The 19,306-nt window shown below is 44.5% G+C and overlaps 1 protein-coding gene across 9 annotated transcripts in view; it reads right to left on the minus strand.

Moving 5' to 3' along the window:
- Nucleotides 1–18,870, minus strand: part of crhr1 (corticotropin releasing hormone receptor 1) — a 32,552-nt gene extending 13,682 nt beyond the window's left edge. For 2 of the 9 annotated variants that reach the window (XM_076752737.1, XM_076752733.1), the window contains exons 1-5: nucleotides 18,162–18,870; nucleotides 4,459–4,549; nucleotides 4,303–4,353; nucleotides 3,326–3,445; nucleotides 446–528 (exon numbers count right to left, since the gene is read on the minus strand). In XM_076752737.1, the coding sequence (XP_076608852.1) occupies nucleotides 446–528; nucleotides 3,326–3,445; nucleotides 4,303–4,353; nucleotides 4,459–4,549; nucleotides 18,162–18,191 (375 nt within the window). In that variant the 5' untranslated portion in view covers nucleotides 18,192–18,870. Of the gene's footprint in view, nucleotides 1–445; nucleotides 529–3,325; nucleotides 3,446–4,302; nucleotides 4,354–4,458; nucleotides 4,550–15,636; nucleotides 15,727–17,428; nucleotides 17,473–18,161 lie in introns of those variants that run through there. The other 7 variants (XM_076752738.1, XM_076752736.1, XM_076752734.1 and 4 more) reach the window with 6 other exon arrangements.
- Nucleotides 18,871–19,306: the final 436 nt, after the last annotated feature.

Consider the following 19,306-nt stretch of genomic DNA (forward strand, 5'->3'; position numbering starts at 1 on the left):
AGTTCAGCTAAATGTACTTTGGACGGACGTGTCGGCTCACGGCCGGGACCTTCACCTCCGGACATCCAGTTCTTGCGTCAACAGACGAACAAAGGAACTCAAAGACATGTGGGAGGTCGGCATGGAGCTGTCAGCCGTCAGCGTCGATCACACACAGAGAGGACGGACGTCGACTGTCTCTACGCAGCTTTGACAGCAGAAACAACAGCGAGAGTCGGCTTCATGAGACTCTGCCGTGTGATTGGGCCGAGCCGCTGAAGGTGTGTCCTTACAAAGACACGGCACGACCAATCAGCTGCGTTTAGACATTTACCCAACAGTTATCAAGATTTTACCATCAACGGCTTGTGTGAATGAATTAAATATTCTAACTTCAGACAAACGTATTGATCTCAGAGTATTGATCTGAGTGTAGTGATCAATAATGTGTATTGGTGCGTCTTACCATGACGATGATCTCGGTGCACTGACTGTAGTTTCCTCGAAGAGCCCAGCTGCCATTAGACTGACACTCTCTGTACACCCGGTCTGGGGTACGCGCGCACACACACACACACACACAGACACACACACACACACACATACACACACACACACACACACACAGAAGAAAATGGTCATTTTACAACATATTTATGGCCAAAAACGGACCCACAGTGTTAATGACCATGTGACACGACTGAAAGCTGGATGGACCTTCACCTACTGAAGAAATGATGATGTCTATGAAATGTGACTTAAACTGACCCCTGACCCCTGACCCCTCTGAAAACAGTAGATCTGTGTGGAGCGATGAGGAGAGTGGAATCTTCCTCAGATTAACACAAGAAACTAACAGAAATGTTTCCATCCTTTGGCCTCTGTTGATGACTCTGCATCAGCCTCTGAGCTCATGTTCATACAAACAAACATTCAGTCAGGTTTGTTTGGATCGTCTTCTGGACCACTTTTGGATGGAACCTGACTCCTGTCCAGTAAATAGTCAGAAGTATAAAGTAACAGAAGTGAAAGTACATCAAGAGAAACTTTGATCTTCAAAGTGAGCATTAACATTACAATCAATCAGTATCATCTTAAACCGTTTTAAACCCATCATGCACTCATGACTGACGAGTCCGACGCTGAAATATTCGTTCATCTGTGCGCAAAAGCAGCTACAGTGTCACCACGGCAACACCAGAGCTGTCATTTCATCCTAACTGGTGTCATGGTCCCCCCTCCCACCCACCAGCATCCAGCCCTCCTGGTGGTGGGTAAGGAAGATGTTTATCCTGCTGGCTTCAGGTTTAGCCAATCAGCTAGCTGATTAGATGTGCAGATCAATACACCCACTCAGCACTGACCGGCAGCTCGCTCATTAGCCTGTTAGCTGAGTCAGTGTTAGCTGATCACCAACCAATCAGAGGCCGGAGATTTGATTACATTCGGAGGGAGAGACAGTGAGGGTATTTCTCAATGTGTGAAGAGATGATGATGATGATGATGATGATGAAGGTGGAGTGAGACATGCCCTCAGCCTGTTGGTTAAACCCTTCAAGTCCTAACTCTGTATCAAGTACAAGGACACACACACACACACACACACACACACACACACACACACACACACAGATGACTCATGCTATTAAGTCAGATCAACCACTAAACCTCTAATTAAACAGGATATTTATTACCACCCATGCACACACACACACACTGTAATGTGCGTCGGTGCAGGTGGAGAGGCTAACAGGTCGTGTAGTTAGCGTAGGCTCCGTTTGGTAAGCTAGCTCAAAGTCGACAAGCGAAGGAGTTGGGATTTACTGAACAACTTTATTTCACAATATAGAATTTCGACCATACGAAGCCTGGTCTCCACGGCGCTACGTTTACTAAACATACATATTTTGTAAAACATAGACGACAGAAAACAACACCGACACATTACTGATCTTCGTCCTCATCATAGAGTTCTTCTTCGGGAGAGTCCGTAGCGTGAGGCATCGGCGACTAACTAACAATGGTTGTACATGTGTAACAAAAGGAGACACCACCACCATGCGGTGCTATTCAGTATTACAATAATGATGTTACAGACTCTGACTGTTACAACACACACACACACACACACACACACACACACACACACACTCACGCACACTCACACACACTCACACACACACACACACACACAGAGCGAATGAAGGTAATCTGTGCAGTTGGCAGGAAATAAAAGTCAGTACATCCTCTGGTGTCATTTCTGCTTCTCAGTGTGTTGTTGAACATCAGTGAGACCACAGAGTGTTAAGCTGTGATTGGCTCACACATAAGTGGCAGCTCCTGATTGGGTGAGGATGGAGGATGGATGAAGATCATTGTACTAACTGTAACATACAGTATCCCAGTACAGAGGCTGAGTCCATCAGGTCTCACAAACGTACCATTTACCTTTGTCAACAAACCTGTCTGTCTGTCTGTCTGTCTGTCTGATACATGCGTTGATCATGATCCAGTGAAAGAAATCAGCTTTGTTTTCATTTATTGATAAGTGGATTTTATTTTCTCGAGAATCTGCTCACCATGAAACTGACCAGCTTCTAGTGACACTGGAACCTTGATTAGTAATTACATGTTCATGTTACAGCATGTTTAGAGCAGGGATTGTCCATAGAGCCTAACTGCAGCAAACACATGGAAAGACATCTCTCAGTGTAAAGAAACGTCCTCTGCTGACTGTGGAGTCTCACAGAGAAAGTGGATTAGTTAAATTAGGATTAGAGTGGCCTTTACAGGGATGTTCGTGTGCATCTCGTCATAAACTGGTGTTTGTGTTTAAATGGTTATGGGTCAAATTTACCATGATTTACTGATGTAGAACAAAGAATTTTACCTCTGACATTAACACGTTACCGACCTGTCGAGCATTGTTTCCTGAAAATAAACTTGAACTTGAGGAGCACCTGCATAGATTATGAGGATGTTACAATTACAATTACAATTAAAATTTGTCATTTAGCAGACGCTTTTATCCAAAGCGACATACATATGAGATTTTCATACAACAGAAGTGAGGTTCTAGACGGGAGAGAACAACAACAATAAGTGCCCTAACGCAACTTTCTGGTCCAACTGGACATAGGTGCTACAAGACAATGCTACGAAGTAGTGCAAAAAGTGCATAGAATAGGATGTGGAGGAGAAATGGTTCTGCATGTACTGATGTGGGCCACATCCGTTCCTGAATCCAGCCCCAGAGTGTTGCACAGCAACAGTATTCAATCACATCACATAACAGTCAGTCACATAACAGACAGACAGGCTGACAGGTAGACAGACAGGTACTTACTGGTGGTGTTGTAATGGATGCCGTTGAACTGCTCAGGACAGGGTCTGGAGATCAGCTCACCTGCTGCACTGCGGGGCCAACAGGTGCCTATACCATCCACAGAAAGGTCACAATATAAACCTGCAGACAGACAGACAGACCAGAAGAGCTTTTATGGAGTTTATATCAGAAGGCGAACATCTTTTCACAATTAAAATTACTAAGAATGTTGAGATGTTAGGGCTACTTACCAAAAAAATATATTTTGACTCACATAAGTCTGAGTGTTGTGTGTCACAACCTATTACCCATTAAAAGTCCTCAAGTGTAAAGTACAGTAAAGTCCTGGGTACAGAGGAAGCCCTGGGTGGTACTGGATTGTCAGGGTTATTAAGTTTGTGGCTCAGTAAATAATGACTGTCCTCAATACTTAAGAATACTCCTGTCTAGTCAGGAGAATCCTGGGTACTTTGAGACACCCATGTTAAGTTATGGTATTCCTAGGAATTTAAGGGTACTCCTGTGCAACGAGATCAGTCCTGGTACCACAAATCTACACTGTTCCACAGTAAATTAGGTTGGTGAAGTGTTGGTGAGTAGTTCCAGAGTAATTCTGAGTAGCCTGAGACAGTCCAAGGCAGTCCTGGGTAGTCTAGTTTGGTCCAAGGTAGATCAGGGAATGGTACTCCAAAACATTTAAGGCTGATTTTTGGTAGTTCAGAATAATCTACAGTGGTCCACGGTAAACCAAAGAGATCCTAGATCTGAATGTCCGCTTGTACTTATAACTGGTGAAGGCTTGTTTCAGTGCTAACTAAGTCTGAAAATATTGCACAGGCTTACCACAAAGAGTTAATATTGTTGAAATATAATAATGGTGAAAATATCAACCAGTAGATAAGAAGCAAAAGCACAAAGCACAGCCTTTTTGTTCACTGAGGTTTTAGAGATGTCATTCCTGCAACAAGTTTGAGGTAAAGGTCAACAGCTGCACAAACCTGAGGTGTTGCTGATGGTGAATGTCTGGTTTAGTAACGCCAACATCCTTGCTAATAGAGAAACATGCAAGGAGAGGAGAGCAGCATCAGCAGTTTGTCTTTTGTTTGAGGATTAACAATGTACATCCACAGACAGGAAGAAAGACAGGAAGCTACCTGTCAGGTTGGTCGACAGCAGGATCAGCGTTTCACACGTTAACTCCGCCGGAGAAACTCGTCCACTGAGCAACACACACACACAAACCACCTGAGAAACACAGAGATGGTTCGGGTTGAATTGTTTGTAACACCATAAGAACAATGAGTCCTTCCTGACCACCATCCACCCTCCCTGTTTCAACACCTGTAGTTTTATCAGATTGTTAGCTAGGCACGAGTTAGCAGTCTATCCTGTAGTCCTTCCAGGTCAGAGAACACATAGCAGTGCTAAATCAAAGGCATTGATGGTTTGTGTAACTTCTTGAAGATTTTCATAATTCACCCAAACATTCTGATGGAAGTGTGAACATTGAACACTGAAAAGAGGAGTGAACAAGGCCATTTATGTCAAACTGAAATCAACAAGCTGACATCATTCCCAGCTAGGGCCGGGCGATAAAACGATAACGATATGTCTCGCGATAGACACATAATCAAGATCAATAAAAAAATGTGTTCGATAAAACATTCGATAATTTTTTTTTCTTCGTTGGAAGGATCCAGAAGTTGCAAAGCAACGCTGGTTGCATGAACAAAGGCACTCGCTGTCAGGTAACCTAGCAACGTAGGGAGTCATCACTGATCAGTGGGAGTGACACGCTAACAGCCAATCATGTAACAGTATCAAGTTCGGTTGCGCCATCGTATTATCTCGTGTTTGATTCTTCGCTAGGAGTGCCATGAGAAATATAAAGTGAGCGCTGCAGCGAGCGAAGAAATTTGTCGATAAAACAAGGAAAGTCAGCTCGCCAGTGTGGCAGTTTTTTGGATTTTCTAAGTCGGACCGTAGACAAATGTGGTATGTAAATTAGGCAAGACTGTCGTCCCCACCGAGACCGGTAATACCACAAACTTGTTTAACCACCTTAGCCGCGCTCACCCTTCAGAACGCAGCCGTATTCGCCAACGTCCAACAGCATCTGCTACCGCAGCACCGCCGCACAAGCAGCAGCCCGCCATGCAGAGGTGCTCTGCTTCAGCGCCTTATGACAAATCATCTAAAAGGCACAAAGACATAACAGAGACAGTGGCATCATATAGATAAAGACGTGCTCCGCTGAGCACTGTGGAGAAGACAGCTTATAAAAATCTCATACACGTGCTTTCCTTTTTTTTAAAGCACACTTGTGATGGAAATATAATTGAATAGTTCATGTATGTTTAGAGTTCCTAAAGTTATTCATATGTCTAGGCTGGTTTTATAGTTCAATCAGTGTTACTGTCTATCATGTTTGTTTTTTTGTATGTTACAGATGTCAAGTCTACCTCAGTTTCTGCTGTTTACTGCACATATTTGAAAACATTTTATTCACCAGAAGATGAATCAGCTCGTGAACTTCCTGTCACTAAACCTGCAGAAAAAAAGTTCTCAGGTTTCTCTGTTTACATTTTCACACTTATTTACATTTATTATGTGAGTGTTTTCCATGGCTGTGTTGACATTTCCTTTCCTTTCTGCCTTGATAGCAGAGGGGATTATAATCAGAGGAAGGTTAGATTTACAATAAAAATGTTTAAATTTAATGTATTTTTCTCCTGGTCCTTATTTTAAATAGGACAAAAAAATATCAATAATTATCGATATCAACCGGTATAAAACGCTTATATCGTGATACAGTTTTCAGCCATATTACCCAGCCCTATTCCCAGCTCAATCAGTGATTGGTCAGCTGTGTAGAGGTGTGAACTATTTTGAATAGCTGAGGTCAGCACTATGAATGTCTTCAGGAGACATTATGTTGCATGAACAAGTCTGAGTGAAGCCACAATACGAAGCTTTTCAAATGGCCAACCCAACTACATTAACTAAACTGGGCCCTCAAACAGGCCAATGAAACAGAGCTGCCTCCAAAATACAGCAAACTGAAGTGCAACAGCACCGAGCTGACCTGAACAAAGACACAGCCGCACCGTTCACACTGCTCACTGCAATCTGTCACGTTTTACAGAATGAATGTCTGACGTCTGTTTGATCAGCAACGCAGCAGCTCAAAAGAAAGAAAATGATAATGAAACATAAAGAGAACAGAACTTAAATGAGGTGTGCTCTTGACTTCGAAGTTAGATACACCAAAAGCTCAAAAGGTGTCGGTTGTTTATCAGTTTCTGAAAAATGTCACGTGTCTCATCTCAGGAACTGTTCCACAGTCTTCAGTTAAAAAGTGACAAAGTCACATCAGAAAGCAAAGATCAAAGCACAGTTTGCTCCTGAAAGCAACATTTGTGTATTTTTCTTTAGACGGCATGTTGTTTGTTTTATACTAATAAAGTGAAGCTGAAACTGAGCAGGAGGAAGACAGGTAGACAGACAGGTAGACAGGCAGGTCTGAGGCTGAGGCAGACTTTCAGAATCACATTTAATATCACACAGACAGACAGCAGAGCCTCAGAGGAACCAGCATGAAAATATGAAAGTTTAAAATAAATCAGACAATAACAAACTGAGACTCTGCTGTGCATCATTTATTAACTTAATGCACTTTCATCATCTTCATCTTGAGCAGGCAGAACTTCTGGTCGGGCTCTGCTCGTGGTCGTCCAACATGGCAGACGGCCGGTCTGACTGCAGCTGCTGCGGCATCAACTCGCCCGTCTACCAGAAAACAGCCGCCAGAGAAATCATTATACCGACACGACGCAGAGCGAGATCTGAGATCTGTACGATGAAATCCATCCCATGATTCACTCAACACTGATTCATTAAGTCGACGATTAGACGCAGTAATTGATGATTAATCAGCTGTTGATGCCTTCTGTTAATTATTCACTAATGTCACTGATTCATTATTCACTCAGCACGACTTCACTGAGTTTGGCAGTGAACGAGAGACGCCAACAGGGTTTGTCTCTGCGGTCCACACACACACACACACACACACACACACACACATACATGCACATACACATACACAGACAAATAAAATAAAACACATACACACACACACATACTCAGCAAATGTGCTGTCCACAGAGATTTACAGTCGTGTCACAGCAGCTAAAATTAGACAGCGAGCAGCTCGCTTTCTGTCTTCCTGTCTTTCTGTCTTTCAGTCTTTCTGTCTTTCTGTCTTTCAGTCTTTCTGTCTTCCTGTCTTTCTGTCTTCCAGTCTGTCTTTGCTGGCGACAGAGCCAGCCACAGTCAGGTCTTCAGGGGAGCAGCATGTTAGCACCTCCTGGTAGAGCTGCTAGCATGGCTTGAGAAGATTTATCTCCCAAGACCTGCACAAGGTCTTCTCGGAAACCCATATCTGCTTCACACTAGCACAGCTCAACATCCCCCAGACAAACATAAACTGAACTTCTCCAGTAATTCTCAACCGACTCGTTAGTTAAACACATGAGGGAGAATCAGGGAGCCCAGGGAAACAGCACCATTAGCTTCCGCGAAACGGAATCGATGTCGGCACCAATAACGTATAAATGAAGCAGTCAGAGACCGTAAAAGACGTTAAAGTCTAGCCAGGACATTTGACTTAGATGAGTCTCTGTCTCTGGTCCCTAACCAGGTTCCTGATCATTAACCCAGCAGGTCTACAGTAGGCTGACTTCACTGACCCTGCATGGCTCTTTACTGTGGTGATGCAGGATTTGGCTTTCTTGTTGATAACTGCCCTTCTTTCTGGGGCCACCCAACCATCTGAGGGCTGATGGCCTCATCCAAGAGGTGGTTTCCTCAGGTTTGACATTTGGCAAGGGGAATAGCTTTACTCTCGACATCACTGACTCCTTATTTACCCTTATTTTCAAAATAAATTATCTGTGTCGAGAGATTAGATCTTTCTGCTCTTCTTTCCAAGCCTAGACCTGTACTCCATGGACCTGGACTACATGGACATGGACTGCATAGACCATCTTTACGTCCTGGAACAGACCATTCAGGAGAATATCACCCTACCCCATGGTGATATGTTTCATGATGCATGTTACATAAAAGTGTATTAACTGATGAAAACAAACCAGATATACAGTCTGTGCGCACGCACACACACACACATACACACATTGAGGCTCTCTCAGTCTGAATCAGTGTTTGTGTGTTTTGCTGGCAGTTAAATCTGATTGGCTAAGGTCTCAGGGGAGTCTTGGCCATATGGCTCTGATTTCGACTCCTCTCATGAAAAGACATCTTTTATTCGTCACAATGAACACAACATGCAGAGTTACGGGGGGAAACTGCACACGCCATGTATATGTGAAATTCTTTCTCCGCTTTTAACCATCCTTGGTCAGTCCTTCCTGCGGCAGAGCAGGAGTGATGGGCTGCCAGCCGACCGGCGCCCGGGGACCAGTTCCTTTGTCATCACCATTGGTCAGGTGATGATCTTCATGCATGTTTTTAGTGGGGGTATTTTTATGGAGGATACCCCAGGTGAACACGGGGAGAACATGCAAACTCTACACACAGGGTTAGGGTTAGGTTTGGGTAAAAGCGCAGTGCTCTTGGGGGAGCACTGCGGGGGGCACGGGCTCTCGGGGGCAATGGGGATCCAAGGGATCTTGGGACCCTTTTTATTTGTAGAATAAAAAATGGATCTTGGATCCTTAAAGGGGACTTAAAATTCTGGCCGAATTTCAAAAGTGCATGGGGGGTTGGGCAACGGTGCAGGATGGCAGCAGGACTTTATATACTCATCAAGATATCCTCTCCCCTTTCAGGGCCCCTGCCGTGCTATTTACGGTGGTCATTTACTTAAAGGGAGCAAGTTTTATAAAATAAAAAAATAAACAATAAGTGCTTGATTAAAATTTTAGAAGGTTAGACATAAAACAAGAGGAATTAATAAAACATAAGTGCTAAAATGATAAAACAAGTGCAATCAAAGAAGTGCTAATAAAAATGGGTTAGGGTTAGGGTTAGAGAAAGGCCCTTTTTTCCTCGAGCAGCAGGCACTGAAGGCATGGTGGAGGACACGCCACCAGCGCCCACAGCGGGAATTGAACCAGGACCTTCTAGCTGTGAGGCGACAGTGTTGCCACCGTGCCACCATGAAGGAACATGTGCTCAGTGTGCTAATAGTACGATGTAGTACTTATCCCACCACATAATAATACTACACTGTCCTGTTGTTATTGAATTTGAAGTTATAGTACCCTTTTCTAGTTCTGTTGTATTTATCATACCACTGTGGTATTACTGTATACAGAGTACACATATATAGTATTACATACAGTGTAACTTTATAATGTATAAGGAGGTGTGTCAGGTCTAAATGACTGCCACACATGTGGCCCTCACCCCCATTCTGATGAAGCACTTTGAGAAACCAGTTCTCCATCAAAGACGGTATCCCAGCCAAACTGTACTGTCATCCGTCACCTTCAGAAGCAGCAGATCCACAGAAGAGGCCACCTCCACCTCCCTCCACCCAGTCCTCAACACCGTGAAAACAACAGCAGCTACACCACAGTGTTGTTTGTTGACTTCAGCTCAGCGTTCAACACGATGAGAAACTGATTGACAAACTTAAAACTCTGGGCTTTGAGGACGACATCACCACCACGAGGAGAATCCACATCAGGAGGAAATCAATAGTTTCACAGAGCGCAGCTCAGAGAACAACCTGCTCCTCAACGCCAACAAAACCAACGAGCTGATGGCTGAGTTCAGGAAACAGGAGGTGAAGACACTCAGCTCAGTCTACATGAGAGGAGTTTAGGAGGAGCATGGGAGCAGTTTCAGGTTCCTGGGAATCACAGAGAAGCTGTCATGGTCATCTCACATCTCCACCCTGGTACAAAGCTTTAGAAGACAGAGGAGCAGTAGAAAACATCCCGACTGGAAACATGATGAACTGACATGGTTTGTGGATGGCCCAGGACAGGAGGGCTCTGCAGTTGATTAAAACCAGCCAGAACATCACTGGTGATCACTGATGGACCATCAAGGATATCGGTGAGGACAAACACAAAGACAAACCAGCCACAGTCTGAGAAGTATAAGTGTAACAACACTGTGTGGCAGAATGATCAAGAAATGGATCTTGTATATTTTAATATGTGTTGTGTTTATTATTCACTTTTACAGCTGATGTGTTGTGTGTGGGACAGAGCAGTCCACAGTCCAGACCAAAGGAGGACAAACAGGAAACAGACAGAAGGTCATTCATTTTTGAAGGTTTTCTGCTTTTCTGTAAAAAACAACAACAGAGTGCGACATTGATTTCCTGCTCTCAGCTGTTACAGTCCAGCTGTTAGCGAGTGGGAGGACGAGGTCTGTTGATCTGGTTCAGATTCAGTCTGAAGCTCTGTTGACTCACAGCTCTGACAGCAGCAAACGCCTCCTCCTCCTCCTCCTTCTCCTCCCTGATCCTCTTCGTCCTATGCATCTTTTTTCTCTTTTTCTTCGTCTTCTTCTCCAAACTGTCCTCCTTCTTCATCTTCATCTTCTCTTCCTTCTTTTTCATCTTTATTTTCTTTCTCTTTTTCTTCTTCTTCTTCTCCTTCTCCTCCTCCCTCATCCTCTTGGTCTTCTGTTTCTTTTTCATCTTAATCTTCCCTCTTCTTCTTCTTCTTCTTCTTCTTCTTGGACACAGACCAGAACACAGCAGACTTCAGAAACAACGGCAGAGGAAAACCAGGCCCACAACCGTAAGATATTTTTAATTTGCAGACCACTAACCAGCCCAACACACAGCAAAATAAACTGATTTAATAGTTTCATACTGCATACTACTACGAAAACAGGGGAGTGGGTAGGTAGAGAGTCTGGACATGGACTGAGGAGGAGGTGAGAAGGAGTAAGGAGTGGGCTGGTGGTCAGCAGGATGCCAGTAGGCTGGCTGAGTCTGAAGGAGAGAAGGGGATGCAGGAGGAAGGCAGATGAAGGTGAAGGTGAAGGTTAGGGATGTTTGATGAAAAACGTTGATTTAAGTGATGAGTGTTTTCCAGATTCTCAAACTTTTCTTAGATCCCTAAGACATACCTGGTGGAAGAAAGGCGACTTCTGGAACAGGACTAACTCCCAGGAAAAGGCTGAAGACTTGAGCTACGCCTGTCAGAAAGAATCGCTGTCACGGTGGCAGCCATGAAGATGCTTTATGCCAGGTCCTTGTGGTTTCCTCTGGTTAAGGTAGCTATGTAGACCAGAGTCTTTGGGGTCCACTAGTCCATTTGCCAGGTGACATTATACCACTGAGCCTTTGTTTCAGAACAACCTGGAGCTCAATGCTCTAAAGACAGTGGAGATGGTTGTGGACTACAGGAAGAACTCAGCCTCACCCGCTCCCATCACCCTCTGTGACTCCACTATTGACACTGTGGAGTCTTTCCGCTTCCTGGGAACTATCATCTCCCAGGACCTCAAGTGGGAGCCGAACATCAGCTCCCTCATCAGGAAAGCACAGCAGAGGATGTACTTCCTACGGCAGCTGAAGAAATTCAGCCTGCCAAAGACAATGATGGTGCACTTCTACACAGCCATCATCGAATCCATCCTCACCTCCTCCATCAATGTCTGGTACGCTGCTGCCACCGCCAAGGACAAGGGCAGACTGCAGCGTGTCATTCGGTCTGCAGAGAAGGTGATTGGCTGCAATCTCCCATCTCTTCAGGACCTGTACGCCTCCAGGACCCTGAGGCGTGCAGAAAAGATTGTGGCTGATCCCTCTCACCCCGGACACAAACTCTTCAGACGCTCCCCTCTGGCAGGAGGCTGCGGTCCATCAGGACCAAAACCTCACGCCACAAGAACAGTTTTTTCCCGTCTGCTGTCAGCCTTACCAACAAGGCCCGGAACCCCCCCGACACTCTTCACATTCCACCTCGGACTCATTCTGTCACATTGATTGATATAAATATAACTCTATGCGTTACATTAACGCTCAACTTGGACTTCTTTCTGGAAAACAGACTGTGTTTCCGGTAAATAGCAACAACATAAACAGACTTGTGTATATATATTTAAATTGTTATATTTTATGCTCTTATTTTAGTAGATGTGTCATACACCAATTTCACCAGAAAAAATTCCTCGTATGTGTAAAAGCGTACTTGGCAATAGAGCTTTTTCTGATTCTGATTCTGATTCTGATTCCGGGTTTGCCTTGTTATGTGAGAGGGTCCCCAGTTGGGTGGGGTTGGAGTTCAGTTTGAAAGCATAGTTGTCTCATCCTACCCACATAATGTGGGTCTGCCCATTGAAAAGGGGAAGGACCTTCAGGAAGTGGGTACAGAGTGGGGAGGATTGGGGTGCTTTTGTATGGCATTTGTAGGGAGTTGGAGGCCCCACTGCTACTGAGGGGATTAGGGCGGAGCAGGAGGGGCAGAAGGTGCTGGGGGTTTTATTGACCATTGCTAGTAGGTTGGCAGAATTGAAGTGGATTCTCTTACAGAGGTCGGACACTAGTGAATCAACAGCTTGCCAGCATCTTTGAAGCTACAGAGAAAATTGGTGGATCGTCGTCTACTCAGGTCATCAAGGCTGCATTGCTTCATCTACCTGTGCTGTATTTTGCAGATATTGTGGAGAAGACCCAGCACGAGCACTGGACTGTTTTTCTCTTGAGGGACTGTGGATATCACAGGACTGTTGCTTTTCTGTGGTTCTAAAAAAAACCTGTGGATGCAGCACACTTGGACGAGGGCGTCACTGGTGACAACCTGCCCTCCATTCAGGACTGATCCACCTCCAGAGTCTGAAAACGTCCCTTCAGACCCATCACACCCTGTTCCAACTGGTTTTCTTTTCACACACTAACACTTATTACAGTCCCGGCTGTTCTTTATTCTCTGCCATTCTTTACCTTTGTTCAGTATCTGCTGTCCTTGCTGTGAACTGTCAGGAATAGATCTACAGCTGTTCTGACATACAGACACACACTGAGTCAGATTAACTGGTCTGAACATCCACAAATGTTTTCACACTAGAAATGAAGTAAACCAGGTCAGAATCACGGAGTGCAGATGGGTCTTTAGTCTATTGAAACAACAGTTCTTTACATATTTCCTATTTATTTTCCTATGTATGTAGTTTATGTTTTGTCTGTTTCTTGTGACAAAGTCATATTTGGAAGTATTTGTTCAGCGTCTGTGAACGCAGCTTCATCCCTCCACCAACCAGCTAACCTCACAGGTACGAAACACCGCCAGAGCCTAAAATTCTCCTCTGCCGGCTCACAGAGTCTGCTTTCCTGACGACACGACACAAGGCCCCCGAGACAAATGCACTAAGAGACGACTCAAAGACGCAGAAACAGACCCCAAATCAGCTCCATGCGGAAATTCCATTGAGACTCATCAGAGCTTTGATTGGATGTCTGATCAGCTTGATTGATTATCCTCTGCAGGGCATTCAATTTTTTACCTTTGTTTGACCAATTTCAGCAACTTCATTTCACTGAGTTTGAGCTACTAATAAAGTTTCTTGAACATTGTAAACTTAAATTTTGCCCCCCGGGCAAAAAAGCCTCACCTCACCTCAACAACAAACTGGACTGGACAAATAGCATACATGTCCTGTACAGGAGGGGCCAAAGTCGTCTGCACCTGCTAAGAAGACTGAGGTCCTTTGGAGTGTGGAGGACACTGTTCAGGTCTGTGGTAACAGTGTTTTTATAAACTGTGTATATTGTGCATGTACATAGACTTTGTCTTTCTCGAGTGCAAAATAACACATGACATTAGTTTTCTTCTCATAAGAATATTGGCAATAGTACTTTTTAGAGCAGTAGATTTTTATTTAAAATTTTTAGAATCTGTCCATCAAGGACATGTACTCAGTTGTTTTCTATTCTGTATCCTGTACACATTTTTATCTTCTTTCCCTTTTGTGCTTCTGTTTTTGCTCTTTGTAATACTTGCTGGCTGTAATGACTGACTTGCCCCAGTGCAGGATCAATAAAGTCTCGTCTTATCTTATCTTATCTTATCTTATCTTATCTTATTAGTGTTCCCACAAATCAACCAGCTCTGAGGATGAAGCTGTGGAGCATCATCATCATCCACAGCTGAGACCCTCAAACACACAAGCAAACATGTGACATCACGTGTGTTTTCTGGTCATGTGACCATCAGCTACTCCTGCTGCTGTGACTGTTTTCAACAAATATCCTTCAATTCAGAATTCCTTTCAGGAACTGACCCTGGATCAGTGTTGACCATCGGCAGCCTCCTCAGAGTTGAAAGAGGAACTGATCAGGTCACAGTCTGTTTACATGATTATCTGTGATCTGTCTCCAACAGTGCTGATCTGAGACCAGCAAAGAAGAACAGACTGCATCTCTCTCTACCTCAGTGTGTGCAGAGGTCTCTCTGCCGTCTCTCTCTCTTTATTCTCAATTCATTATTCTGGAACTGAATGAAACAGATTCCGTGTGTGTGTGTGTGTGTGTGTGTGTGTGTGTGCGCACGTGTGTGTGTGTTCTATAAATAGAATGATGTACAGTGGTGAAAAGCCAACCCCCTCCCCCGTATATACATTATGTCTCTCCTTCAGGATACCTGAGCAACACAGGACAGGAAGTCACCTGAGAACATTACCAGGTAACTGCTGCATCCTGCTGTGACACACAGGTGAAGTCTTTAAATGGGGGGACACATTTGTCTCAAAAAAGCATCTGCAGTGTTTACAGGGTTGAAGAGGAGCTGCTGTGATATGATTGGCTGCTGTGAAAGCTCACCAGGGCGCCACCTGCTGCTGTAACCAATATCTTTTTATTCATGTTAGCCAAATGGGCAAAAGTCAAATCTGGTAAAAGAGTCTCACAACAAGCTCCCTTCAGGGGCTGATGGGAGATGTTCTGTACCACATGAGTGAATATGAACGCTGATATTGATAAATGTTTCTAAAATGTAGCTGAGACAGAAAGACTGATGATCATGTTAAAGTCTCTGGTGTTTTCAGTCTCACATTAACAGATGTGAGATCCACATTTTTCAGGATAAAGAGCTTGTCGGTGAATCACCTCCAGCAGCTGTACATCAAATGTTCAGAACATCACAACGACTCTTAACATTGACGGCAGAAAGCTCCACGATAGCTACTAACTGGATCCTAACTTCTATCTGCAATGTTGAGAACTGATGTTAAAACAGTGTTTTTGTTTCGTGTTTATGACGTGCACGAGCATGAAGCGATTCAGGCTGTTTGAACACGAGCAGTGTGGGTTTTCAACGCCTTGTCTCCTCATTAGTGCACACCTGAAACATCCATGCAGGCAGAGGTCCAGGGGTCCAGATGGGGGTCCTCAACTGCATTTGTCTTTGTAAGCAGACTCTGGAGGGGCCGGACTTTCAAATAAGAGAAAAGGAAATATATTTAGTACAAATTCGCGTGCTGCTGTTTCATATTTTCCTTTCCTTCAGTGTGGAGAGATTCAAAATCCAGAACAATAACTAGATTCTGTACTTGAAACCTCCACCAGGAGGCAGTCAGAGCTCCATACAAAACCCACAGTTCAGCTTCCAATGAATGAGTCCAGGGGCCCGTTTCACAAAGCAGGTTTAGTGAAAACTCCGAGTTTGTTAAGCCTGAAATGAAGGAAACTCTGAGTTTTCCGTTTCACAAAGGGAGGTAACTCAAACCAGAGAAAGAGGGGTAACTCTAGCCTGTTTCACAGAGAGCGGTAACTTAAGCTCTCGTTCAGTTACCATAGTAACAGACTCTATGAACCTAACCTGGTCGGGACCAGGTTTTTCTCAATGAACCTTGAGTTTCTCTCTGTCTCCGCCCTCTGTCAGCCACACACGGTATTTGATTTCCTCATTCATTCGTCAGCAGGCGAGTTTTGGGATAACATAGTTCTGCCGTCTGTTATTTAAAAAAATCAGTCAGTAGGCACTTTTTTCACTAACATGTCCTTTTGACAACGATCCCGTGGATGAAGGCGCAGCATTATTGCGCAGGAAATTAAATATTCGTCGGGAGATGGTTATCAGACCGCGCATAGATGTTCTGGCATTTCCAGACAATTATGTTTTTGAACGGTACCGTTTCACGTCACAGTCCATCATCTACATACACAACCTAATCCGTCCTTACATTTGCAACATTGCCAGCCGGAGTCACGCTCTCACATCCCAGCAGATGTTGTGTGTTGCGCTGCGTTTCTTCGCGCAGCATTATGTTGGTGATAAAACAACTGCACAGTCAAACAGCCACTTAATATTTACTTTATAATATAGCACATGATCAAAATGAGGTACCCCCATTAAATTATGCCGTGTTTTACCTGTTTGAACAATGTTTTTATGTTTCATCTTGAGCTGCTACCAAGTGCGCTTCTCCTCCGCGGGATTGCACCTACATGAAATAAATTAATGAGCTCCCATTCAAGCAGTTTTCCCCTGTAATATTATTGTGATTGCAAAGGACTACATTTAAACTTACGCATTGACCCGAGCAGCAATGTTCCCCCACGCCGCCTCCCTCTCTTTTGCAGCTGCAGCGGTGTTACACTTTTTTCTAAAAACATGCTCAAATTCGTCGTATGAGCGCATTAAGAGTTCGAGTTCCAGTGCGGTAAAAAAAAAACAAAAACGCAGCCCTCCTCTTCCCCGTCGCCATGGTGACTCGTCGAATCGGGGCTCCATTGATGTTGGCTTTTTATAGTCGTGGTGCACGCGCTGAACTCTGAGTTAACCTACTCTGAGTTGACTGAACTAACTCAAATCACCTGTTATGAAACCGAAAACTCGGAGTTTCCTATCTCAGGCTAGATCAACTCAGGGTTCAGGATTAGACTCGGAGTTTGTTGAACCTCCTTTGTGAAACGGGCCCCTGGTCTCAAAGAAAGCATCAAAATAATTCAGTCTGAGACTCAAGACAACAGCTGGCCAACGGAAATACACCCAGGTGACGTCTCCTGTGTCGAACAGAGCAGCTCTGGAGGTTCCTCCTGGAGTCTGGCCAGCGCTCTGCTGTGAGAGTGAGCAGCTGGTGGGTCCACGGAGCAGAGAGGAGGCAGAGCTGACACTGGACCACTCAACAAACCTTAAATACGACCACTGACACCACCGTTTCTGTTGGCTCTCTTGTAGGACATCGGCTTCAGTGACGATTGAGTTTCCTCGCTTGAACAAAAAGAAAAAGCGTCGTTCCAGCAGCTCTACACCATCACCATCATCATCATCATCATCATCATCATCATCATCATCTGTACTCTCTACCACCGTCTGCAGAGTGCTTCAGAGCCTTAACGACCTGCACCTCCAGGCCAACAATGCCACCACTGAACTCTCCACCCCCACCGGCGTCTGATTGGTCACTGCTGCTTCTCGTCTTTCATTTGTATTATTATTTATGTGTAGGTCAGGTGTGCATTGTGCAGGTGTGTGAATGTTAATGAACTGTTTTAAGAGATGCACAGCAAATGTCACATTTCAAGATCACGAAACATACGATTATTATTATTATTGTTGTTGTTGTTGTTGTTGTTAACACTAACACACAAGTGTTACCATCCTGTGAACTCGTATCTTTGTCTAATTGAACGAAACAACTGAAACACACAAACTCCCTCACACACACACACACACAAAAATACACGCCAAAACAAACACACTCCGTCACACACACATCCACAAACACACAGTGACATGTACAGACACACACAAACACACAAATACACAAATTTCAATACAAACACACATACAGACATTTGAACACACACACACACACACACACACACACACACTGTACCACACGCGTGCGCGCGCACTCCTACCTGACTCAGTAGTTTCTCCATCTCTGTCATTCATTCATCGGCACGTTGGCGCGCGCCCTGGCACGCAGCGGTCTCTCCGTTCACAGCCTCGTCCTGCACGGTCCAGTCCGCTTTAATTCCCGCGTCATGTCGGTCCGAACCGGGATAGATCGACCATACAGATCCACAACAGAGGAGAGACCCGAGCCGAGCCGGTTTAGATCCAACACAAAACACAGCAAGCGGCGAGAAACAAGCCGAACCAGACCGGAAACCAACCGGGTACAGAGAGGTGGTCCGGGTCAGTCAGTCCGGGTTCGCACACGCCTACCCTGGTCCAGGTCTCTCATTCATCCTCCGGACGCAGCCGGTCTTCACGCGGTGGGTACACTGACAGACCGGAGCAGCGCGTGCTGCCGGTGAGGAGGCTGCTGCAGAGCGCGAGCCAATCAGAGAGCGGGGAGGGCTGCAGAGAGAAAGATGCTGCTGTCACACCTCTGAAACACTAACCATCATCTTCATCTTCAGCTTCCACCAATGCATTACTAGATTGATTGATTGATTGATTGATTGATTGATTGAGTTTATGATCTGGAACAAACGCTCCTCAAACTGATTCTGTTCAACCAATCAAAACAAACTGCAGACAGGTGGACTAACTGTCTAATTACTGATTGATCTCCAGACATCTGATCTCATGTCATCATGTCCTGATGTCTGTGCTGGATCTGGAACATATGATTGGTTAATGGTCACATGACGTCATCTCCCAAACATCCAATCAAAAATCTGCAGTTTTTTCCCTCTTTTTTCTCAAATAAAACCTTTACTATTCGCTGGTGAACTGGACCTTTTCTGCAATCTTTAGAATATTTTGCTTTTCAGCCCTGAGTCTTGTCTGCAGGCTTTTGTTTCAGGCTGCATTAAACAGTCGCTGCTCGTGAAGCCCATTGGCTCAGACAGAAGGTGTGTTCTGGTTGGACAGAGAATAATCTCAACAGGAACTGAAATTGTGAAAAACAATTCGCCATTAGGTTGACATGTGCGGTCCTCTTCACAACCAATCAGGATCCGCTCAGAACAAGCGTCATAAACTTCTCTGTCTGCACTTTGTTCTGTATTTTCAAATAAAACTTTGTACCACATAAAAATAAAGTCATGATCTC

This window comes from Chaetodon auriga, chromosome 16 (assembly GCF_051107435.1).
Source record: "Chaetodon auriga isolate fChaAug3 chromosome 16, fChaAug3.hap1, whole genome shotgun sequence".
Taxonomy (NCBI): Eukaryota; Metazoa; Chordata; class Actinopteri; order Chaetodontiformes; family Chaetodontidae; genus Chaetodon; species Chaetodon auriga.